Source organism: Podarcis liolepis (genome assembly GCF_965112155.1).
Source record: "Podarcis liolepis genome assembly, chromosome: 6".
Classification (NCBI taxonomy): Eukaryota; Metazoa; Chordata; class Lepidosauria; order Squamata; family Lacertidae; genus Podarcis; species Podarcis liolepis.
The window spans coordinates 4425559-4451268 of NC_139559.1; the positions used below are offsets into that span (position 1 = coordinate 4425559).

Consider the following 25710-nt stretch of genomic DNA (forward strand, 5'->3'; position numbering starts at 1 on the left):
TACTATTTCTGGGTTAGCGGAGTCTGTAACTTGAAGCGTCTGTAACCCAAGGTACCACTGTACAAGGAGAGGAAGCTTCCATGCCAGTGTGGTGTAGTGGTTAAGAGCGGTAGACTCGTAATCTGGGGAACTGGGTTCGCGTCTCCACTCCTCCACATGCAGCTGCTGGGTGACCTTGGGCCAGTCACACTTCTCTGAAGTCTCTCAGCCTCACTCGCCTCACAGAGTGTTTGTTGTGGGGGAGGAAGGGAAAGGAGAATGTTAGCCGCTTTGAGACTCCCGAAGGGGAGTGAAAGGCAGGATATCAAATCCAAACCCCTCTTCTACCGGACTATGTTTAGCATGGCATAGTTAAACTATGGAACTCCCTGCCACAAGAGGCAGTGGTTGCCACCAACCTGGGTGGCTTTCAAAAGAGGGTTGCGTCGCATAATAATAATAATAATAATAATAATAATAATAATAATAATAATAAATTTTATTTATACCCCGACCTCCCCAGCCAAGACCAGGCTCAGGGCAGCTAACACCAAATATAAAAACAATTGATTGAAATGCAGCTTAAAAAACAAGATTAAAATAAAACATTAAAATGCTGCCTCATTTCAGTAGGTACTCAAATCAAAAACTTTTTTGGGGATAAAAACATCAAGCGTTCACCAAGGCTAACCATTCAGACTGGTCCTACAGAAAAAAGACAGGGAAGTCCCCAAATAGGAGCTCCATCACAGAAGGAAAAAGGAAAGAGGGGGAGGGAATCAAATTGACTCCAAGCCAAAGGCCAGGTGGAACGACTCTGTCTTACAGGCCCTGCGGAAAGAAATCAGATCCTGCAGGGCCCTGGTCTCATGAGACAGAGCGTTCCAACAGGCTGGGGCCAGTGTAGAAAAGGCCCTGGCTCTGGTTGAGGCTAACCTGACTTCCTTAGGGCCCAGGATCTCTAGGGTGTTGCTATTTATGGACCTTAAGGTCCTCTGTGGGGCATCTCACTTTCAGGCCAAGGGAGCCAGTGTTTATCCACAGACAGCTTTCTGGATCATGTGGCCAACATGACTAAACCGTGCCTGGTGCAACTGGACACTGTGATGGAATCCAGAGCGCATGGAAATGCAATTTACCTTCCCACTGGAGCAGTACCTATTTATCTACTTGCACTTTGTGCTTTCGAACTGCTAGGTTGGCAGGAGTTGGGACAGAGCAACAGGAGCTCACCCCGTTGCGGGGATTCAAACCACCAACCTTCTGATCAGCCAGCCTAAGAGGCTTAGTGGTTGAGACCACAGTGCCACCCTCTAGTCCAGAGGATGACAGACTAGATGTGCCATTGGCCTGATCCAGTAAGCTCTTACATTCTTCTGGTTGGGTCACGGTGGATGTCTGCCATCTCTTGATTTCTACTTGAGACAATGACTCACCGCTGAGTGAGTCCCTTGAAGCAAAGTGTTTGTCACGCCGGGTGAATGGTGAGTGGGTGGTTTTGATGCCTCATTGGCACACGCTTGCCATCTTTTGATGCCTTGGTGAGTTACGTGATAAACATCCCCGTGCCCAGAGCTCTCCGAGTGCGCGTGTGAAAACCCAGCTCTGGTTAGCTGGCTGGATTCATTCATCTTCTCCGTCACCCTCTGAGCCAATCTGGGCTTCCCCAGCTGCTTTGTGGTCTTGTGGCTAAAAAAGCAAGTTCACCCGAGGGCTTGGGACGCCCTCGCTGCCAAGAGCTTAACTGAATAAAAGGCGCCCATTGCAAAGAGCAGTCCGCGCTTCCGAATGGTTCGGTACTAAATTCTTCTGCGTGTGCAAAGCTCCGGAGGCCACGCGGATTTGCCTGGCGTTCCTGCGCCTGCTTTGTAGTGCCCTGGAAGACGGGCTAAGTCGTGTGAGAAGATTAGTCTGGTTTTCATCAGGTAAATCATTCACTCATCTAATTAACTGCGCATGAGCTCAGGTGGCATGGAGCCAAGCTGCCTTGTCCGCTTGCTCTGCCAGATAAGCCCCCACCTGGCTCCTCCCAAGGAAAAATAATAATATAATAATTTATTACATGTACCCTGCCCATCTGGCTGGGCTTCCCCAGCCACTCTGGGCAGCTTCCAACAGAATATTAAAAATACAATAAAACACTCAAACATTAAAAACCTCCCTATACAGGGCTGCCTTCACATGTCTTCTAAAGGTTGTATAGTAGTTTATTTCCTTGGCATCTGATGAGAGGGCGTTCCAGGGAGGGCGCCACCACCGAGAAGGCCCTCTGCCTGGTTCCCTGTAGTTTCACTCCTCGCAGGGAGGGAACTGCCAGAAGACCCTTGAAGCTGGCCCTGCATTTGAGGCAGGGAAGGAAAGACCTCTCAGGGTGGGAGGCTGGGAGAAAACTAATTTTTTATTTAGATTAGTTTGTTTTTTGTTGGATGGCACGTCGAAAAGTTTCAATAAAAACTCCTATCAAAAATTGTCCCCCCAGCACAAATATACAGGTGAAACTCGAAAAATTAGAATATCGTGGAAAAGTTCATTTATTTCAGTAATTCAATTTAAAAGAGACAGAACAATGCAGAAAAGCTGAAGGCTGCTATTGAAGCTTCCTGGTCTTCCACAACACCTCAGCAGTGCCACAGGCTGATAGCATCCATGCCATGCCGCATTGAGGCAGTAATTGATGCAAAAGGGGCCCAAACCAAGTACTGAGTACATAGGCATGCTTCTACTTCTCAGAGCTCCAATATTGCTCTATTTGCAGTCCTTGTTTTGCTGATTTCATTTAATAGTCTAATTTTCTGAGATTGCTAGATTGGGGGTTTCATCAGCTGTACGCCATGATCATCACAATTATAACAAATAAAGGCTTGACGTATCTCGCTTTGCATTTCAAGAGTCTATCTCATATATCAGTTTCACCTTTTAAGTTGAATTACTGAAATAAATGAACTTTTCCATGATATTCTGATTTTTCGAGTTTCACCTGTACAGTGGTGCCCCGCAAGACGAATGTCTCGCAAGACGAAAAACTCGCTAGACGAAAGGGTTTTCCGTTTTTGCGTTGCTTCGCTAGACGAATTTCCCTATGGGCTTGCTTCGCAAGACGAAAACGTCTTGCGCTTTTTTAAAAAAGCCTCTTGAAGAGGCGCAGTTGCGACGGACCGTGCTTCGCAAGACAAAAAACATCGCAAGACGAAAAGACTCGCGGAACGAATTATTTTTGTCTTGCGAGGCACCACTGTATATGAGAGAGAGAAGGGCAGGGCAAGGAAATATAACTTTTCCCCACACTTCCTTTCTCATTTTCTCTGTTAAATGGTTTAACGTACAAGTTAATGGGGCTTTGTTATCATTTAATAGCTGCTCCATTGTTCCAGAAAGTCAGGGAGCCATGTAAATGAAATTGATGGTGATATTTATAATGCAGTATGTATAAGGCAGAAGGTCAATTACATTTTATTTGCTAAGGAAAAGATGCAGCAACGCAATGAACTCACTTAAAAGGACAGCTGACAATTGTGTTTGAATTCCCTCCATGGGCATAGCCAGGATTTTTGTGGAGGGAGGCGGGACATTTGTTAGGGGGGGGGGAGAATGTCTGCGATTGGTCAGTTAGTTATTTCTATTGTTTTACTTGATGGGGGCAGCTGCCCCCCCCACCCCTTGGCTATAGTCATGATTCCCTCACTGCATATTCTGCAGCTGTCTGGGTATTTGTCGAAAATACATCTCACAATGAGCATTAGAAAAAACAGCTAAGTTTTAGAAAAAACAGCTAAGCATTTAGAAAAAACAGCTAACAGCTATACTTTTAAAAAATGTGTTTGATTAGGTCTGAGACGATAATGGTGCCTAATCATTGATAACATATTTCCTGCTTGGCAGGGGGTTGGACTCAGTGGCGTAGCGTGGGTTGTCAGCACCCGGGGCAAGGCAAGTAATTTGCGCCCCCTAACCCGTGGATTTGTGCCCCCTAACCCGTGGATTTGTGCCCCCTAACCCGTGGATTTGCGCCCCCTAACCCCCAGATGTTGCGCCCGGTGCGGCCGGCCCCCCCTGCACCCCCCACGCTCCGCCACTGGTTGGACTCGATGGCCCTTGGGGTCTCTTCCAACTCTATGATTCTATGATATTTGGTTGGTTGCAATCTCATACTTACCTGCTTAGCTATAAGCCCCATTGAACTCAGCGGGTGTTACTTTAAGTAAGGTAAAGGGACCCCTGGCCATTAGGTCCAGTCGTGGCGGAATTCTTTTCGTCTTGCGAGGCACCACTGTATAACACTTGACTAAAATGTTAATTGTGAGCTAAATCCAGCTAAGAGAGCCTTAGGCTGGATTTTGGCGACCTGGTGCCCTTCAGATGCTGTCGGACTACAATGCCCATTGGCACGCTGGCTGGGACTGGTGGGAGTTGTAGTTGGAAAACACCTGGAGGGGCAGGGTGCTGATGGGAACTCTAGTCTGATGCCTACACAGCTGGTGGAGATTCTGAGTGGCAGGGCGAGCCCAACTTCCACAGCAGGAGTGCCCCCTGGTGGCACCAAGCGGGGAGACGAGGAAAGGGTTGACAAGGACTGAGTTTGCAAAGAGCTTTCCTGAGTTGCAATGGTTGTTGCTGCTCCTCCTTCTCCTCCTCCCTTGGGTTCCATTACAGAAAGTTTCCATTTCCAGAGGGCTTGTCTCCTGCAGCAAAAACAACAAAGTCTTGTGGCACCTTAAAAACAAAGGCATTTATTCAGGCGTCGGCTTTCGTGAACTTCGGTTTGGGTGGTGCAAAGTGGTGAGTTGCAAAAGCAGCCTGCGATTCTGTTGATTCTCTTTGATCTCATCAGCTTTCAGGGCCATCAACCACGGTCTCCATCCTAGAGATGCCATTGGGTTTTGAACCCAGGGCCTTCGATAAGGCCCTCTGCCTGGTTCCCTGTAGCTTAGCTTCTCACAGTGAGGGAACCACCAGAAGGCCCTCGGAGCTGGACCTCAGTGTCCGGGCTGAATGATGGAGGTGGAGACGCTCCTTGAGGTATACTGGACCTTTGAGGCCGTTTAGGGCTTTCAAGGTCAGCACCAACACTTTGAATTGTGCTCAGAAACTGGGAGCCAATGTAGGTCTTTCAAGACCGGTGTTATGTGGTCTCAGTGGCCGCTCCCAGTCACCAGTCTAGCTGCTGCATTCTGAATTAGTTGTAGTTTCCGGGTCACCTTCAAAGGTAGCCCCATATAGAGCGCATTGCAGTAGTCCAAGCGGGAGATAACCAGAGCATGCACCACTCTGGCGAGACAGTCCGTGGGCAGGTAGGGTCTCAGCCTGCGTACCAGATGGAGCTGGTAAGCATTAATAGTAACAATCAGATTCCATATAAAAAGTCACAATAACTTTAAAATAAACAACATATCAAATAAAGCAGTTTTCAACAATCCATTAGAATCCAATGGTAAACAGCAAAATTAAACATCAAACAATAATTAAACAGTTTACACCTATCAGTTACCATAAAGAATTACTGATCTTTAATCAAGAAAAAATAACAGCAAATCACAATGCATAAAATATCAAGAGACATACAAAACCATGTAAAAGGAGCAAATGGAGAAAGGACACACAACTTATAAAATGATTCTTAAAAGCTACCCCTGAACTCCTCTCTTCCCAGCTCCTTCTGCTGTTCTCAAAGTCATGGTCTGGGGAAGGCTCCCGGGGCAGAAGGGTAGGGCATGGGCATAGTGTGTGGAGCTGCTACCCAATCAAGTAAAATAATATAAATACCGTATTTTTCGCTCTATAACACGCACCAGACCATAACACGCACATAGTTTTTAGAGGAGGAAAACAAGGGAAAAAATATTCTAAACGAAATAGTGGATATATGATTTTTGTGGTTCATGCTGTGGCCACAGACATGTGATCTGACAGTGAGTTTGGAGTAGCCCAATGCAAAAATCCTGAGGATCCATGTGGATCCATGCTTTGTAACCACGGAGGAGGAAAGGAAGGGGAACCATGGATCCTCTGCTCACGACTGCAGCAGATCCCCACCCCACCCGCTGGCATTCGCTCCATAACACGCACAGACATTTCCCCTTATTTTCTAGGAGGAAAAAAGTGAGTGTTATGGTGCAAAAAGTATGGTACTTAACCAGCTGACCAATCACGTCGGTTCTGCCCCCCTAACAAAGTCCTGCCCGCCCCAACCAAGATCCTGGTTATGCCCATGGCAAAGCAGGTGGGAAATCCATTGCCTGCAGAAAGTCTCTCTCCCCTCAGTTCTATTCATTAACTACATGAAAACCCTATGAAACCTATTTGGTACGTGTTTGAATTCCTCCTGCAAAATAGTTGACAGCCTGGAACTTTAAAAAAAACACCCAACAACAACAAGGTTCTATGTAGTGAACAAATAAACTCAGAAAAAGGAGCATTTGGATGTATATTTAAAAGTCTCTGGAGCTCCCATTTTTTCCCCAATGGGGTCTGTGCAGTAGAACTTCCTGACGGCCTGTCCCCCTGCTACTTTAAGATCAAAATTGAGTGTGGAGACTTCATACCCATTGGATTCTTTTTCCATCTCTGCTGTTGACTCACAGCGCGGACAACAGGTCACAATCTCCCTCTGTGAAATGGGCACAATACCTTCAAAGAGTGCAAGATGTTCATGTAATGAATAGCACAGGATCCCTAGGACACCTCCGTCATGGCAACGCAGTGAAGCATGGAGAGTTGTCACCGGAAATGGATGTGATAACAGCAGGTTAGTTAAGGACTATGGCATCTGACTTCACCATTTGTCTCCAGGGCTGGCCTGTCTACTAGGCAGCGCTGCAGGTAATTATACTTTAGACAGCTTCCTTGATTTATCAGCTGGCCAATCTGCTGAAGGGTGTACGGGTTGCCCTTGCAAATTCGAGCAGGGAGAGGTATAGCCTCTGATGAGTAGAATCTGTGACACATTCGCTCACAAGAACTTCTGGATTGCCTTGCTGAGTGAGGCCAGGTTATCTCTCACTTGGACTACTGCAATGCGCTCTATGTGGGGCTACCTTTGAAGGTGACCCAGAAACTACAACTAATCCAGAATGCGGCAGCTAGACTGGTGACTGGGAGCAGCCGCCAAAACCACATAACACCGGTCTTGAAAGACCTACATTGGCTCCCAGGACGTTTCCGAGCACAATTCAAAGTGCTGGTGATGACCTTTAAAGCCCTAAACGGCCTCGGTCCAGTATACCTGAAGGAGCGTCTCCACCCCCATTGTTCTGCCCAGACACTGAGATCCAGTGCCGGGGGCCTTCTGGTGGTTCCCTCGCTGAGAGAAGGCAAGTTACAGGGAATCAGGCAGAGGGCCTTCTTGGTAGTGGCACCCGCCCTGTGGAACGCCCTCCCACCAGATGTCAAAGAGAAGAACAACTACCAATCTTGGCGGCCACTCCCAGTCACCAGTCTAGCTGCCTCTTTCTGGATTAGTTGCAGTTTCTGGGTCACCTTCAAAGGTAGCCCCACGTAGAGCACATTGCAGTAGTCCAAGTGGGAGATAACCAGAGCATGCACCACTCTGGCAAGACAGTCCCCGGGCAGGTAGGGTCTCATCCTGCATACCAGATGGAGCTGGTAGACAGCTGCCCTGGACACAGAATTGACCTGCGCCTCCATGGACAGCTGTGAGTCCAAAATGACTCCCAGGCTGCACACCTGGGCCTTCAGGGGCACAGTTAACCCATTCAGGACCAGGGAGTCCTCCACACCTGCCCGCCCCCGTCCCCCCAGAACAGTACTTCTGTCTTGTCAGGATTCAACCTCAATCTGTTAGCCGCCATCCATCCTCCAACCGCCTCCAGATACAGTGGTGCCTCGCAAGACGAAAAGAATCCGTTCTGTGATTCTCTTCGTCTAGCGGTTTTTTCGTCTTGCGAAGCAAGCCCATTGACGGATTAGCGGATTAGCGCTATTAGCGGCTTTTAGTGGCTTATCTGCTGATCGGATCAGCTGATAAGCGGCTTAGCGGCTTAGAAAAAGGGGGGGAGGGGAAAAAACCTGCAGGAACTCGCAATACATTTTCGTCTTGCGAAGCAAGCCCATAGGAGATTCGTTTTGCGAAGCACCTCCAAAACGGAAAACCCTTTCGTCTAGCGAGTTTTCTGTCTTGCGAGGCATTCGTCTTGCGGGGCACCACTGTATTAGCAGCACTGAACGCAGGCCTGGGCAGAGTGTCTGGAGGCCCTCAGCTGCCCAGATGGCAAGACCCACCCCCCTTAGCCTTGCTAATGTGTTCCGAAGCAAAGCAGAGTAAGACGTTGTGCATCTGCTGTGGACTGAATATATTCAGCTTCAGGTTGACCTTTGGAGGAAAAAAAAATGAGGAGGACAGAATGGAGTTTCCTGGAAGAGGATATGGCTGGCCAGCTGCTCCTGTTCAGGGTTCCACCCCACACTGCTGCAAATTCCACTTGCACTGGGCTGGCTGGCTGAAGTCTGTCACCTGACGTTCCTCTGCTTCGTTGCAACACATGGCAGAACCAGTGCTTCTCTAATCTGAGCCGCCTCCACCCCTGACGTCATCCAGGTGCACTGACCTGGTTCTCTCTTCTGCCACCTGTTTCGCTTCCTAGTCAGCTGATGCCCCCGCCCAGCCCAGGCTGAGCCCTGGCCCTTGTTATAAAGTCGAAGGCAGGCTGGGAGCGCACAAGCCAAGAGCAGAATTCTTGCCAGAGGCAGCCGACAGGTAAGAGCGCCGATCTGTTTTGTGTGTGGAAGGGGGAAGGGAGAGCCAAGGCATCCATCTGGATAAAATCTACGCTCCCGCCTTGGATTGTAAAACCCAGGCGCAGTTTGGAAACACTTCTAAAGCTGCTCTGCATCTGCCACCCTGAATTTGCAAAGAGGGTGGTTTTCCTTGCTGCTCTCCAGATTTTGCTGGACTCCAGTTCCCATCCTGGTCAAAGGGCAGGGACTGTACATTTGGGAGAGCCACTGATTCCCTGCTCCGGACGCTGCTTGTGGTTGCTGTTAATTAGCCGCCTGTTAGTTAATAAGCGCTCTCTTTCCAGCATTTTGTGTTCTCCTGGACTCCCTCACCAGGGACTTTCTCCTCGCAGTCCCAGGATGTTCAACTTTTACGAACTTCTGTTAGAAGCTGATTTTGCAAACCAGCAAGGCGGCTGCCGATGTCCTGACCGTATTTAGTTAATTTCTTAAAGTTATTTTGGAGGAGAATTCTTGAGGACAAAAGAGGGGTTTGACACTACTGTCTTAAAAGCCTTTTGTGACATTTTGTTACGTAAGATCAAGGAGTTTACGCACAAATATATGGAAATGGTTCTCATCTTGGCAGTCATTAAGAAATGAATAATCTGCTCTAAGTGGATTGGGTTTTGATATGAGAGTCGGCATTATTTGTGTATCAGAGTAGACCCACTGATATTAATAAACCTAAGTTACCCATCGCCGTTTTCTTCAACTCTGAGTAGGAGTAGCATTGAATACTCATTGATTTTAAAGTGTTCCATTTTTATAATATGTTGGAATATTAAGGTGCAGGACTATGTACGACAACAGAAGATATTTGGAATTATTGCAGATGCGATAAATTTGTTTGCATTGTATTCTTAAAGCATTATTATTGAACATTTTGAAACCTGATGATAGTTTTACTACATTTGGTTTAACATTAAGCGATCTGGGTTGTTTTTTTTGTGTTCTCAGAATAAAGGCTCAATTTTTTATTTTTAAAAAACACAGAATATCGGGCTACATGAGTTGTAGGATTCCTTCAACACGGCAGTTCTTCTTCTTTAGTAAATATAGTTTTATTGATTTCTAGTATATAACAATTACAAGAGAGAGAGAGAGAAAGGTGTAAAAACAAAATCCCAAAGCAATTCTTGTACTTAAGAAAACGAGAAAACTTTATCACAAATCAGAAGAAAAGAGCTATGTGGTTGGGAGGCAGAGTGCTATGTAAACTGGGGTCAGAGGTCATGGTAATCCTCATAGTTTACCTTTCCGCCGGAGTGGTACCTATTTATCTACTTGCACTTTGACGTGCTTTCGAACTGCTAGGTTGGCAGGAGCAGGGACAGAGCAACGGGAGCTCACCCCATCGTGGGAATTTGAACCGGTTTAACCCACAGCGCCACCTGCGTCCCAGTATATTAATAGTGAAACACAATTAAGAAGAAGTATATTTTTGGCCCCCCCCCAAGAGAGTGGGGACCTAAGTTATAGCTTGTGTAGCTTATACGTAAATCCGGCACTGGATATTCCCTTTTTGCCCAGGTTGTTGCAATGATGGCATCCTGCTGGCTGGAGGGGCAGTGCTGGTGCCACCCGTGGAGAACTGCCAGGCTGCAAATCAAGTTCTTCCAAGAGCTAATTTTAAAACCGCCCACCCCTGTGGGCACACATGCCAAATGGAGAAATGCAATCATTGCATTGTCCTGGAAAATCCTGCGTTTCCCTATGACTAACTTTTTAGGATCCGGTGATCACTCCTGTGTGTGATGCAAGTAACCTGTGATCCTGCCTCCCGTGGCACCAATTAGCCGGGCACGATAGCACCTATCAAGTCATCGTCATGGGACAATCTTTTTCAAGTGATTGAGCAACTGCATTGCATAGTTTCCAACCGTTTTTTAGAAAATAGCTGCCGCATTAATCTGTTAAGACAATTAGATGAATCTGTTAAAGGAACTTCTAGCCAGCGACAAGTGTCAACAGGTACCTTCGGGTGAAGGGCTGGCGATAAATTTTATAATGATAATTATCCTGATTCATAGAATGGCAGTGGTTGGTTTGCTTTTAACCCTTGTGTGTGTGTCCAAGTTCTTTTTAAAACCTGTGGATCAAACTATCAGGTGTAAATTTATTCAAATCTGATTGCATATGGCTACTCAATTAATATACAGTCATATTACAGCTGCTTCAGCTTGCATTTTTTGGGGTTGCGGACCGCTGAAACCGCCGAAACCTGGAGGTACTGGAATGGGTTACTTCCAGGTTTCGGCGGCCGCACATGCGCAGAAGCACTAAATCACTCTTTGCACATGCGCAGAAGCGCCAAATTGCAATCCATGCGTGCATCCCACATGCATCACGTTCGCAACCCAAGCGTCCACTGTGTTTTTTAAATAAAAAAATCGGTGACTGTTCCCCCCACAAAGTGACAGTACCTCCCCAAAAGTAGAACATTGAGGAAACACTGATGTTCTCCTGCGTATTCAGGAACCAGAGCTGTAGCCTCACCTTGGCATCTTCCTCTGTGTGCTTCACCCCCTAGAAAGAAGCAGCAAATATGGCGACGTTGTACCCATCTCTCGAGGACATGAAAGTGGACCATGTTCTGAAGGTGAGAGACCGGTTCTTCCCTTGGGCTTCCTGTAGCCCTTCCTTTTGTTTTTGTTTTTATTAGGTGTTTGGTGTTTTTATTTTGCATTTCTATGCTGTAAACCACCCTGAGATCCCTGGATGAAGGGCGGCAAAACAAACAAACAAACAAACAAACAAACAAACAAACAAACAAACAAACAAAAAACCACACCAGGCGGACATCACTTCTGTTGCCTTTTCGCCACATCTGCCTTATTGCAGGGCAGATTCGAGGGTAAACCATACGTGGAACGAGTCTGCCCCTGCAGCTTGATGGAGGTAGAAACTGTCTCTCATGTCTTGTTAGCTGCCGTTTCTACAGGGATATACGCTCAGTATTTATCACTCCTGTTATACAAAAAATCTCCAAATGGGTCAGAACTTCAATGTCTAAAACTCCTGGTAGAGGACAAGGATCCAGAGATCACACTAAGGGTGGCCAGATTCTGTGCGACTGCCATAAAACTCAGAGAACAAGCTGTACTACCAAAATGACTAAGGTTTTAAATGACCATTTTAGGTTATATTTTAATGATCAAGATTTAATATATATTTTTAACTGCCGCTATATCTGAATTGTCTCTGTTATACCCAGTTGCAATTCAATGTATTCCTGTTGTGTTTTATGATTTTCCTGATATTGTAAGTGAGCCGGAACTGGTCTGTGACCGTAATAATAAAATTCACTCACGCCTTCTCGCCACCCACTGAAGACCTTCCCTTTCCAACAAGCCTTTTAAATGCAGGTCTTGACACTGTTGTTCCTATAAACGAGATTGTTCTTAATTGCTTTTGTCTTTAATTGGCCAATTGCTTCAAGGTGTTTCCTAGGAAAGGATTCCTTTATGGAAGCATATAAACAGCATGCACACGGGACCTTCATGCATCGGCTCAGTCCTGGTTCCAATCGCGCCTCCCTGAAAGGGAGCTTTTGAAGACCCTGGAGACGCCAAGCTAATCAGTTGCCCTTCTTGCCTCCACAGGCCCAGGCAGATGCAGCCCCCAAGGCGCCAGCCTCCATCCCTGCTCCACTCCCTGCCCTTGTTGTGCCATCAGCTCCTCCAGCTTCTCCCGCAGAGAAGGCTGAGCTACCCAAGCCAGCAGGTAACGCAATCCAGAGGTGGCAAAAAGCCTTCGGTGGCACCAGAGGTTCGCAATGCAAGCTTCAACAGTGCCGAGGTGTCATGTAGCTTTGTGGCTTAGGGCCCTTACGGGACTGCCTCTCCTGGTCTGCCCTGCAGAGGACCCTAAGGTCCATGAATAATCATAGTTTAGAGGCCCCAAGGAAGTCAGATTATCCTCCACCAGGGCCCAGGGCCTTTTCAGTGATGGCTCCGACCTGGTGGAATGCTCTGTCCCATGAGACCAGGGCCCTGCAGGATTTAACTTCCCTCCGCCGGGCCTGTAAGACAGAGCTATTCCACCTGGCCTTTAATTTGAATTCAGCCTGATATTTTATTTCCCTTCTCTTCCCTCCCCCTCCCCTTTTATGAAGATTACCCGCTCTGAGACCCCACAGCTAATTCTCCCCTGGCCTCCTCGCTGGCCCAAGTAGGACTAATTCAGCCAGCTAGCCCTGGGGATTATCTAATTGATTTTTTTATTTTTATTGTTATTCATGTTTTTATACTGCATTTTATGCTGCTTTTATAATTAAGTGTTTTAAATTTGTTGTTAGCTGCCCTTGAGCCCGGTTTTTGAACCAGGAAGGGTGGGGTATAAATAAAAAATTATAAATAAAAATAATATTATTATTATGTAGAGAGAGATTGTAGAGTTGGAGAAGGTTCAGAAAATGGGATGGACCTCTAAGAAGAACGGTTGCAGCGTCTCGGAGTTTTTAGCTTACAGAAAAGGCGAGGACATGGAGAAAGGGGAGAGAGAGGAAAGCTTTCCTTCCTCTCTCGTAATGCTAGAATTCATGAGAAGCTGAACGCTGGAAGATTCAGGGCCGATAAAAGAAACCCACACTGCACAGAATCGAACTATGGACCTCACTCCCACAGGAGGCGGTGATTAGACGGAGGGCTAGCCCTTATTGTCAACATGTGCAAACACATCATGAGATCTAGAGACTTGATTTTTGTGTTTTGTTTTGCATTCTCCGCAGCTGACGCACGAGATAAGGCGCAGAGTGCATTATTGTGCAGCTTATGCTCTGAATTCACTTCTCCCTCTTTCTTTCCTCTCCAGCCCTGCCAGTTTTGTACCCGAACCTCACAGACTTAAATGATTACATGGGCCTCTCCCTCTCCAGTGAGGAGGTCCAAAAGAATCTGGGACTTGCCCCGGCAGGCGGAAACGTAAGCATTTCTGAGGGTCATCTGCAACACCTTTTCCCATTCACTTGTCAGTTGCATTTGCAGACTCCCTGCACGCAGGGACATTCTGCCAGGACTCTAACTCTGGGGTGGAGAACCTTCTCCACCAAAGGGCCACATCCCCCTCCGTGTAACCTTGCCAGGGCCACATGCCAAGGGATGGTGGGACCAGAGTCAAAAGTGAGTGGAGCAATGAATGGGAATCATAGCAGCATAGCATAGTGGTTAGAGTGTTGGGCTAGGACCAGGGAGACCTGGGTTCAAATCCCTGCTCCGTCCTGAAACTCATTGGGTGACCTTTAACGCGGCCTCAGATCCTGGTGGTTCCTTGATTTCCCACCATGACATTATCTTGCTGAGTCAGTCGGAGGAAGATAGAAAGCTGCCTTCTGCTGAGTCTGAACCGCTGGTCCACTTAGCTCAGTATTGACTACTCAGACTGGCAGCAGCTCTCCAGGTTTTCAGAGATCCCCAACCCCATGGGGAGATGCTGGGAATTAAACAAGGGCCTTTCTGCATGCAAAGCGGGTGCTCTAACCACTGAGCCATGCTGCTTTTCTAGGAATGCAAATTTATACAGTGACCCAGTGAAAGGCTGTTCTGGAACTAGGATAGCCAGGTCAGGAGCATTGCAGACCCTGAGATTTCAGTGACCTAGAAGTGACCTTTGGTGATTCTCCTTCTGCGCTACCTCCCACCGCTGAGTCTTGGAGATGGAGGTTAATTGGGAGATGGGAGGAGGATAGACGCCCGAGCTAAAGCTTGCAGGCTTCACACATCTTCTTAATATTAATTTTAAAATCTCAAGGTGCTCTCATCCACATGGATATTCAAACCCTCCCCCTGCCACCTGGAGGCGGGCACGCCAACCTGGAGATTTCAGGTCAGCCCTGGACTTCAGGAAACTTTATCAGGAATGTCCCTACCACTTAGGACAAGCTTCTTCAACCTCGGCCCTCCAGATGTTTTTGGCCTACAACTCCCATGATCCCTAGCTAGAGGACCAGTGGTCAGGGATGTTGGGAATTGTAGTCTCAAAACATCTGGAGGGCCGAGGTTGAGGAAGCCTGGCTTAGGATAATATGGAGCGTGAACCAGCCTCATTATCCAGCCTGAGCCTGGGTGTAAATTAAATTGACTGTTCCACAACTTGGGTTCTTTGGCAGGCTGTGACCCCGGCGCCCTCTGCAGCAGGCTTGGTGGTTGCCCCTGTGACGGGAAGCGACCTGGGGATTCGTCGGGCGGAGATCAAGCCCGGCTTGAGGGAGGTTCACCTCTGCAAGGACGAGCGCGGGAAGACGGGACTGAAGCTGAGGAACATTGATAAGGTGAGTTCTGAGGTTAGGACTTTCCAAGGCAGGAAGAGCTAGAGAGTGGTACTGGATGAAGCCAAAGGCCCATCTAATCCAGCCTTGCAGTTTTTACAGTGGCCGTGTCTGGGTCAGCGTTGTTTGTTGTTGTTTAGTCATTTCGTCGTGTCCGACTCTTCGTGACCCCCTGGACCAGAGCACGCCAGGCACTTCTGTCTTCCAACCATCTCGTCCTCTGTAGTTTGCAACTGCTGGGGGGCACCAGGTTGGGGAACGCCAGTCTAGAGATTATTGGGAACCCCTCCCCAACAGGTCACAAAGGCAATAGCATCTATAAAAAAATTCCTTCCAGTAGCACCTTAAAGACCAACTAAGTTAGTTCTTGGTATGAACTTTCGTGTGCATGCACACTTCTTCAGATACACGAAAGCTCATACCAAGAACTAACTTAGTTGGTCTTTAAGGTGCTACTGGAAGGAATTTTTTTATTTTGACTATGGCAGACCAACACGGCTACCTATCTGTAGCAATAGCATCTGTTATTCAGAGTCGTGGGACCAGGTGCAAAAGAAGACAGGAGGGGCTCTTGCACCTTTAATAGTTTTGTAGAAGATATGCTTTCAGCGGATATAGCTTGCAGGACACAACTATTAAAGGTGCAGGAGCCCTGGTCCTGTTGAACTGACCACTCCATTTTACATGCATGATGCCTCTGGATTTCGAAGGTTAAGGCCAACAGCCTTTAGTAGACTTGTCCTCTGTGCACTTATTTAATCTCCTTTGACAGACATCTATGCAAGCGGTAGAAACCTTAGAATGAATTCAGTCTATTTGGCTTGATTTCAGGGATAGGGATTCTTTGTCCTCTCTCTCTCTCTCTGATCGCAGGAAGGCTGATTTCAGGACTCAGAAAACAAATACCGTAAATGTTTGGGCGAATACTAAATATTCTGGTTCTTGCTGCAAAATAGCACTGTGACATCCTGTGAGTCTTTGGTCACAAGCATTTAGCACTAGATGGGCTGTTCGGTCTCTGATAACAACTATTTGAACACCTGGTTACTGCAGAACTCTCTGGGGTGTGACGTTTTAGGGCAGCCGTAGTAGATTCTATTATGAGCCCTGCTTACGTTTTTGGGGTGAAGAGTTACCTTAGGATTATTTATGTATTTATTTAAAAAAAAAATTATGTACCTGAAGTGTATGCAACCTGAAGTGTATGTAACCCGAGGTACCACTGTATAGTGGTACCTTGGGTTACATATGCTTCAGGTTACAGACTCCGCTAACCCAGAAATAGTACCTCAGGTTAAGAACTTTGCTTCAGGATGAGAACAGAAATTGCGTGGTGGCAGCAGGAGGCCCCATTAGCTAGTGGTACCTCAGGTTAAGAACAGTTTCAGGTTAAGAACAGACCTCCAGAATGAATTAAGTTCTTAACATGAGGTACCACTGTACACTGGTATTAGTTCACCTGTCTTCCCAAGTGATGTGTAAATTTTTTTGGAGACACCGTTGATGGAATCTTTCGAGGAGTTGGAGATGGCGTTTATAAGTGGTCCATGTTTATGTCAGGAAAAAGCAGCAATGCGAGAGCGAGCTGCAGCTGCCTGGAATGCAAAACAGGATGTTGATGTTTGGGACTGTACTATTGGAACAAAGGGGCAGTCTATTCACTGTGCTGAGCACCGGATGTTAGCTCAGAGTGTCATCTGACCTGTACTGGAAGTACAGGGGTGGAGTTTATCTCTCTACTGTTGGAGTCTGGAGAGTGCAGACACGTTTCTCTGTACTGCTGCAATGACAGAAATAAAGACATGTAAATAGATTTCTGTCTGTCTCTTTCCCCCTCCCTGAGGGAAGCAGGGAGGAGGGAGAAGAGGTGTGTCCCTCTCACGCTGAGTGGGATCGCCGATAGTGACCTTGCCTGTAACCTGCCGCGAGACGCAGACGGGGAGCTCAACAAGGATCTCAAGCCGAATGCCTGGAGTGTGGCCAGTTACCTCTGACTGCGGCCTGAGAATCTGACAGTTTATGATGCCAATCAGCCAGCTATTGGGCGCCCAGGCCATCAACTCCCTCCCCATCTGAGAGGTGTGGGACTGGCTTCCTGGAAACCCCATCTCACCTGCTGTCCAGGGACGCCTGCCTCTGGGCTCTAGGCAGACGTGGCTCTTTCCTTGCTGGTCTCCTTTTAGAAATCAAGTATGTCGGTTTTCACCAGCCCAATGTCTTCTGCAGGGCTTGTTTGTGCAGCTAGTCAAGGCCAACTCCCCGGCTTCTCTTGTGGGCCTGCGCTTTGGAGATCAGATCCTGCAGATCGACGGGAAGGATTGCGCAGGCTGGAACACGGACAAGGCTAAGCGGGCGCTGAAGAAGGCCTCTCCGGAGAAAATCGTCATGGTGGTCCGGGACAGGTGAGAAGCAGGAAGTGGCTGCGGTTATCTGAGTCATTTTATCACCCTGAAGGTTCTGCTGTTATGTACTGAGTTGAATAGGATTCAGAATGCAGCAGTCTGATTGGTCCACAGGAGCCACCCGATCCAGCTCCAGGTGGAAGTGAATCTGCAACCTGATTGGCCTACAGGTGAATCCCGGAATTAGCCAATCATGTGGGGCCGCTTGTGTAAATAATGTATATAAAGCAGACATTCTGGGGGAACTTCCATTCCTCCTCACCACTAGGAGCTGAATAAAGAGCATGAAATCCACTCTCAACTCCGAGTATATTTCAGCTGCATTTCCCTAGAACTACCTGCAATATTAAGGATGCTCATAAAATGCAAGTGGCAGGCTCTTCTCCTCTGCTTGCCTTTTCAGGAATACTGTACTTTTCCATCTATGAGATGAGGGTTTTTAATTAAAAAATTAGCTTTAAAATTATCCCTTGTCTTATACAAGGGTAGTGCAGAGCAGGGTTGTGTGATTGGTTGCAGCGGCGAGCGGAAGATTCTCAGCGGTGATATTGCGGGTGTTTGGTGGCTGTGAGAAGGGCTGCCGACAGCTAGACTGGTGACTGGGAGCGGCCGCCGGGACCACATAACACCGGTTTTGAAAGACCTACTCTGGCTCCCAGTACATTTCCGAGCACAATTCAAAGTGTTGGTGCTGACCTTTAAAGCCCTAAACGACCTCGGTCCAGAATATCTGAAGGAACGTCTCCACCCCCATCGTTCTGCCCGGACACTGAGGTCTAGCACAGAGGGCCTTCTGGCAGTTCCCTCTGTTATTGCGAGAAGTGAGGTTACAGGGAACCAGACAGAGGGCCTTCTCGGTGGTGGCGCCCGCACTGTGGAACGCCCTCCCTTCAGATGTGAAGGAAATAAGCAGCTATCTTATCTTTAAGAGACATCTGAAAGCAGCCCTGTTCAGGGAAGTTTTTAATATTTCATGCTGTATTGTTTTTAACACTCAATTGGGAGCCTCCCAGAGTGGCTGGGGAAACGCAGCCAGATGGGTGGGGTATAAATAATAAATAATAAATTATTGTTATTATATTATTATTATTATTTATGATGTGATACGCTATTACATTACTTTAACATTATAATCTTTGCTCGGTAGGCCTTTCCAGCGCACGGTGACAATGCACAAGGACAGCATGGGCCATGTGGGCTTCATCGTCAAGAAAGGGCAAGTCAACTCGCTTGCCAAAGGCAGCTCTGCGGCTCGGAACGGGCTCCTCATCAACCATTACATCTGTGAGGTGAACGGGCAGAATGTCATTGGCCTGAGGGTAAGGACTCTTGTGTGAAAGGGGCAGTGGAGCAAAGGATGCTGCGGAGAGCTCTGTGGAGCCACGCAAATTGTGGGCTGTGTTCAAATCCTTAAAAGCTGGAAACTTGCTTTTAAAAAAACAAAACAGAACTCAAACAAAAAATCCAAGCTGTCTTCTGCACCCAGTCCCCAAATCCAGATGTAGCCATGCCCATTCCTCTCAGTGCTCTACTGTGACTGCGTCGATATTATGACGTTTATTTGCAAGTCCTCTGTTATGCGCAGCATCTAGCATTCTTTGGGCACATATACAGGTCCACACCTGCCTGGTTTCGTTTGGAACTAATGGGTCAGAGGAGGGATTGGAGGAGAGATTTCAAGAGCAGGGAGAAAGTGGTGGCTGGCATAAAATAGTCCTTTTCTGGGGGGTGTCCAGGCATGTGGGGCAGCGAGAAAGAGGGGGTCCATTTAGGGTAAGCAAAGGAAATCTCTGGCACGGGTTCCAGTCTGTCTCGCAAAGCTTTCCACACCCCAGCCACACTTAGAGCAGAGCTTTCCAAACTTTTCACATTGGTGGCGCACTTTTGAGACATGCATCATTTTGCGACACAGTAATTCAGTTTTGCTTCATTTCATGACACAGTCATTCAGTTTTACTATCAAACTGGGGGTTAAACTAACCCCTTTTCAGCCCCAGGAAAAGTGCAGAGAGAGTTTGTGCGGTGTAGCTACACACTGCAGCCGACACACTAACGTGTCACGACACACAGTTTGGAAAGCTCTGACGTGGGGTGTGCTGCCAATTCTTCCCTTTGACGTTGGGTCACCCGACATCATGGTGACATTGGGTGATTGACAGGTGGGCAGGCTGAGCCTGCCTGCTTGTCAAAGGTGGCCTCTGGGAGATCATGGGGAGAGAGAGAGATGGGAATCTGGCCCACCAGCTAGATCCTGTCCCCCACCCCAGATTTAAAGGACTTGGGGACATTCTGGATGGGCAAGGCTTAGTGGAGTTTGGGTGGCACAGGACAGAACATACTGGGATATGAGGGGAGAAAGGTAAAAGGGGGGGGGGCAAGCACGGATAGCTCAGTGGGTAGAGCGTGAGACTCTGACTCTCAGGGTTGTGGGTTCGAGCCCCACGTTGGGCAAAAAAAGATTCCTGCATTCCAGGGGTTGGACTAGATGACCTTGGGGTCCTTTTCAACTTTACAATTCAAGATTCTCCTTCAAATAATGTTGGGATCTCCTGGCTTTGCTCTCTTTCCCCCAGGCAGCTGTCAGGGGCCCCAGACAACAGGGGAGCACAAGAAAAAATGTCATTTTTTAATGGGTACGGGAAGGGGGGGGGCTCTCTTGTGCAATTTAGTAAAGTGGCAGCTCGACCCATCTTTGTTTCTGTTTTTTTTTCAAAAAAAATTATTGATTTTCCATTTTTTTAAAAAAACAAACAAACAAATAAACATACATCTTAATTGTACTTAATCCAATCTTAGTAACATTGTTAAGTGACTTCCTCAAATCCCCCTGGCTAAATTTCAATGTATCATTGTAACAGTTTTCCAAAACCAATTTTCTCATAAAATTAACTTAATCACTTAACATCTTTCTTTCTTTTCATTTTAACTTTAAACATGTTATTCTCTAACATTACATATCTAAATCCTAAGCCTATCTGGTATTTGCAAGTTTTTCCAATTAAGTTATCTTAACATATTTAACTAAGTAGTCTTTGAATTTCCTCCATTCCTCTTGGTACTCCTCCTCCTTCTGATCGCAGACTCTTCCAGACAGTTCGGCTAGCTCCGAAAAGTCCATCATCTTCATCAGCCATTCCTCCACTGTTGGGACTTCTTGTGTTTTCTGATTCTTAGCTAACAAAATTCTAGCTGCAGTTGTGGCATACAAAAACAGTCTAACATCTTTCTTGGGCAATTCCAAACCGGTTATTCCATCTCTGAGCAACCTTCTTCTTGAACTCTTCCTTCTCAAGGACAAGGAGATCACAGAGGTCCTCACCAACGCCGGCAACATCATCACTCTGACCATTGTCCCTGCCGTGATCTACGAACACATGGTCAAAAAGTGAGTGGCTTGGAGTTGGGTGGTGGTGGTGGGCAGAACGGCTAAGTGAGCGAGCTGAGAAATGGCCACCCAATCCGTAGCTCACCCCAGCTGGGAACTCGCTGCCACAGAGATGAAGAAGCTGTGGCTTTAGATCTTGAGAACATCAGAAGGGTTTGCTGGACCAGACCCATCAAGTCCAGTATTCTGTTCTCACAGTGGCCAACCCAATACCTTTGGGGAAACTAGGAAGCAGGACATGGGCACAAGAGCATCTCTCTCTTCCTGTGGTTTCCCAGCCACTGGCATTCAGAAGCGTTGCTGCCTCTATCTGTGGCGTCCGAGCCGAGCCATAATGGCTAGTAGCAACCAATAGCCCTCTCCCCTCCATGAACTTGCCCAACCCTCTTTTAAAGCCATCCAAATAGGTGGCTACCTCTTGTGGGTGGGAGTTCCATAGTCTAACCATGCACCGCATGAAGAATTACTTTATCTGCTCTGAATGTTCTGGGACATTGTTGGAGTCCAAGCTTCCATCATCTCTGAACATTGGCCACCATGGCTGGGATTTGATGTGAGTTGGAGTCCAGCAACCTCCAGGGGGCCACAGATTCCCCCAGTCCTGTGCTAGACAAGTCACATAAGCTCCCAGTCTCTGTTGTCCACCTTGAACATAAATGTAAGAACGCAAGGAGAGCCCAGATCAAGGGTCAATGTACTCCAGCATTCTGTTCCCAACAGCAGTCAGCCAGAGGCCTTTGGAAAGTCCATAAGCAGGGCATGAAGGCAACACTCATCCATTTTTGAGCCTTTGCAAATGGCATTCTGAGACAGATTGCCTCTGAACCTGGAGGCTACATTTATATAGAATGGCTGAAGGGCCCAACCACCATGAATTTGTCTGTTCTTCTTTTAAGAGTCACCTAATGGCTAGGGACATGGGTGGCGCTGTGGGGCTTGCTGATCAGAAGGTCGGCGGTTCGAATCCCCGCGACGGGGTGAGCTCCCATTGCTTGGTCCCTGCTCCTGCCAACCTAGCAGTTCGAAAGCACCTCAAAGTGCAAGTAGATAAATAGGTACCGCTCTGGCAGGAAGGTAAATGGTGTTTCCGTGCGCTGCTCTGGTTCGCCAGAAGCGGCTTAGTCATGCTGGCCACATGACCCGGAAGCTGTACGCCGGCTCTCTCAGCCAATAAAGCGAGATGAGCACCACAACCCCAGAGTCGGCCACAACTGGACCTAACGGTCAGGGGTCCCTTTACCTTTAAGGTCATGGCAGGCACCATATCAGTGGCAGGAAGCAATGCAATCTAATAATGAGTTATGAAAAATAATACTTCCTTCTGGCTCTCCCATCGCTAGTCAATTTAACTAAGTGACTTTTAACTTCTAGTATTACTCAGGTGGGAGAGGAGGAAAAAACTTTTGTGGCCTTAGCTGTACAGCTGAATTTTGCAGAGAGTATTTTGACCTCTTTTAAAGGGCTCTTGCAACACCCAGGCTGATTCCTGTTCCTTCTGTCTCCTAAGGCTTTCGAGTGGGCTGGCGAAATCTTCCATGGACCGTTCAGTTCCTGATGTTTAAAATTGCTCAAGACTTCCCCTCCTTCCACCGTCTCTCTCTTCCGGGATGAAATACACCACAGATGACTCCTCCAGAACCCTTTCAGTCTCACTGGAGAATAATCAAGAGGTGCAGAAAGATAAATCAATTCCCTGAAGCTTTCAGTTATTCTTTAAGGACTGTGAGGTCTCCAGAGATTTGATGGGGACATAATGGAGTTTATTGCATTCCTGGGTGATTCTTACCTCCATGAGGAAGTGAAGCAGCCAATTCTCTCATCTTCATAGCTTAAATGTAAACCGAAGAAACTCAACCTGCCCTTCTGCTGCCTATTCAGACAACCATATCAGACCTGGGTGCCTTTCTATTTAGCAGAATAGCCAGCCTCAGGCTTGCATAACTTTAACACCAGAACCACTGTGGTCCATCAACATGTTCCAAATTTACAAAGCAGACAGCCTGACTCTCTTAGGGAAACACGAGCCTGTGTTAAGTGATGCCAACGGTGCGCTCTTGTTTAAGCACATTGGACATGATTGCAGGGCCACCTCAATCGGTGCCAGAATGAAAGAGTGCCTGCTTTGAAGGCCATGTCGGAAAGAGAGCAGGGATATAAATGCACTAAAGTCATTCCTTCGCAGGGATTCGAGCGTGTACTGGAAATCAAGGTTTGCACAATTAAAGTAGATTAAAGTTCTCTGTTGCAACAAATCCACTTAAGACAGGACTGGTTGCGATTAACAGAGTGATGGGGCAATGCACTGAAAACAGTGCGAGATGAATGAATGATAAATGGGAATATGTATCCACACGTTGCAAGCAAACCAGGATGAATACTTGTTGTCGTACAGCTTCTCTGCAATCAAAGCAGAACAAATAAAGGCTGGATGTGGTCAAACTTCTGTGTAAGCTTGGGCCAAGCCTGCTGGGATGAACACTCCATGAACAGGCAATCTGAAGATTAAAATCAATCTAGGCAGTGTCTGGCACAACCAGAGCCCACAGTTCACCCAAGCTAACATACTTTGGATGAATCCTAGGAGTTAGCAGGTCGGTAGCTGGCCAGTGGTCCACCGGTGGATTGCAGTCTTAGTTTCCACCCATCCTTTCTGAGTCTTGGCTGTGTTCAGAAGGAGGGTTTGCTACCTCCAAGTGCCCCTGTGCTTTTTGCTGCATGTTTGCTGCAGGATATTGAGCAATGATAGTTGCTCATGGGCATAGCTGTCAACTTACAGATTTGAAAATAAGGGACCAGCAGCCTCGAAAATAAGGGATCAGCAGCCAAAATAAGGGATTTTGCTTAGCTTATACAGAAATCCAGCACTGATGGAGCCAGGCTGCTTTGGCTGCGACTGACTGTGTTTTGCAGGGGATTGGACTAGATGATCCTAAGGGTCTACAACTCCCACCAAAGAAGAGGGGCAGACAAAACTGATGAACGACGTCAAGATGGCAAAGCTTACAGGCAGAATTAGAAAGCAGGAAGAGGACCTCTTTAATAAAGAATGGGGAAAGTTTATAATTTATTTGAAAAGCTGTTGTAAAGAGTTACATACATTGGTAGGATTGAAGAAAACTTGTAGTAAAAATTTGAACTATGGATGGACAAATGATTTATAAAAAAAGAAGTGTATCTGAAGAAGTGTGCATGCACACGAAAGCTCATACCAAGAACTAACTTAGTTGGTCTTTAAGGTGCTACTGGAAGGAATTTTTTATTTTGACTATGGCAGACCAACACGGCTACCTATCTACTACTTATAAAAAAAGAGTTATGAAAGGGATGCAGAGGGGGAAATCACAACATTAAGATGCTGCACTGGTTGGAGGGGATGCTAAGCAGCACGTCGGGGCTGCCGTCGTCCTGGAGCGAGGAGTTCCATTGACCCTTCCCTGCCCAAGAGAGAGGGAGGGAGGGAGACTCTTGCCCACGCTGCCTGCGAGCCCGGCATGAGGCGGTTGCGGCGCCGCCACGGCCACTGAAGCACCGCCCTTCTGCATCCCTCCCCATCCCCTTCCTCCTCCCTCAGGCCGCCTCAGCCGCCGCCACTGCCGCCTCCAGCTTCCCCTGGCATCGCAGCGGAAGTCTCGCAAGAGAGGGGCTGCCTGCCCGTGCGCCGCCACCTGTCTCCCCACAACGCGAAAAGGGAGAGACGGAGACGCGGCAGCTCGTGCACGCACTCTCTCGAGGCGGAGGACCCCGAGCCGCTGCTTCCCTCCCGAGCCGGGCGAGCATGAAACCCGAGAAATTTAACGGACATCATCTGGGACAGCAGCGGGAAATGGCGCTGGGATAAGGGAGTTTCCTGCCAAATAAGGGACGGTTGACAGCTATGCTCATGGGGCAACTTGGCCCTGGGTTTGGTTCTGCTGCCCCTGTCCAGAGTAAGCCAGTGTGGAAGCGAAGTCTGCCTCCTTCTCCCCCTCCCGGTTTCCGCCTAGACCAGTCATGGAAAGCAAGACGCCTTTGGAGACCGAAACGACATTTTATTACAGCCACCAAACAGACGAAGGTTACAGGACAGTGGAAATCAAAACCCAAGAAGAGTATACAGCTTTTAAGTTCTGTATTTAAAAATATATTATATAGATTTTTTTCTTCTTCTCTTTCAAATATAGTCATACATTTATTTCTCGGCAGAGCTTTGGATAGTCTAACAGATGTGTACACATATCCACAAGTACATCACACGGGCAGCTTTCCTCGTAGCCATGTTTGCCACCCTTTCACCAAAACCCACTCTTTCGCGCTCTCCTTCCCTACCCAAATACTTCACGTTACAGTTAAAACAGAGGCAAAACCTACCTTCCACTGGCTAGCTCATTTCAAAAATCTGCCTTCTATGTTTCCCCTAACCCTTGCCCCTTTCTGTCACCCAAGCAAACTGAGGGTTACCGTAGATTCCGGCGTATAAGACGACTTTTTAACCCTGGAAAAGAGGTTAAAAAGTCGGGGGTCGTCTTATACACCGGGTACTACCTCCGAGGCAGCAGCGGGCAGCGGACTCCGCGTCGCGCCGGCTGGCTTCCTCTTGCCCAGCGTATAAGGCTGGGCTTATAAGACAAAACCCCAAATTGGCACTGCCAATTTGGCGGGTCGTCTTATATGCCCAGTTGCCTAATACGCTGGAATCTACGGTATTCAATCTACCCTCGACTCCTTCAAATCTTTGCAGCGGCTTAATCACCTGGGCTGTTTGTTTGCCACAAGCGCAGGCACAGATGCTGCAGCCGCCACTGCTCAACTGGCTTCAGGAGGCTCGTGAAACTCTGGGCCTGGGCTTGCGACACACACAGCATGCCCAACCTGTTTGCCTTTGCTGCTACGTCGTGAGCCTGAAGGGGAAAGAAACACAGGCCGACCAAGCGACTCGTGAAGGCACCCCGACCACAAATGCGAGCCTT

At 47.6% G+C, this 25710-nt stretch overlaps 1 protein-coding gene across 3 annotated transcripts; it reads left to right on the top strand.

Moving 5' to 3' along the window:
* Positions 1-8313: 8313 nt before the first annotated feature.
* Positions 8314-24919, top strand: SDCBP2 (syndecan binding protein 2; the record flags this gene model as incomplete). Of its 3 annotated transcripts, XM_083507698.1 has the most annotated exons (10): positions 8341-8689; positions 11243-11311; positions 12315-12435; positions 13525-13634; positions 14819-14980; positions 17204-17379; positions 18527-18698; positions 20673-20764; positions 22272-23933; positions 24078-24919. In XM_083507698.1, exons 2-9 carry the CDS (start codon positions 11258-11260, stop codon positions 22324-22326), a joined length of 942 nt encoding a protein of 313 aa, XP_083363824.1. In that variant the 5' UTR covers positions 8341-8689; positions 11243-11257. The 3 variants fall into 3 exon arrangements, with proteins under 3 accessions (XP_083363826.1, XP_083363824.1, XP_083363825.1); XM_083507699.1 differs by lacking the exon at positions 8341-8689 and having other exon boundaries at positions 10091-11311; XM_083507700.1 differs by lacking the exons at positions 22272-23933; positions 24078-24919 and having other exon boundaries at positions 8314-8689; positions 20673-20768.
* Positions 24920-25710: the final 791 nt, after the last annotated feature.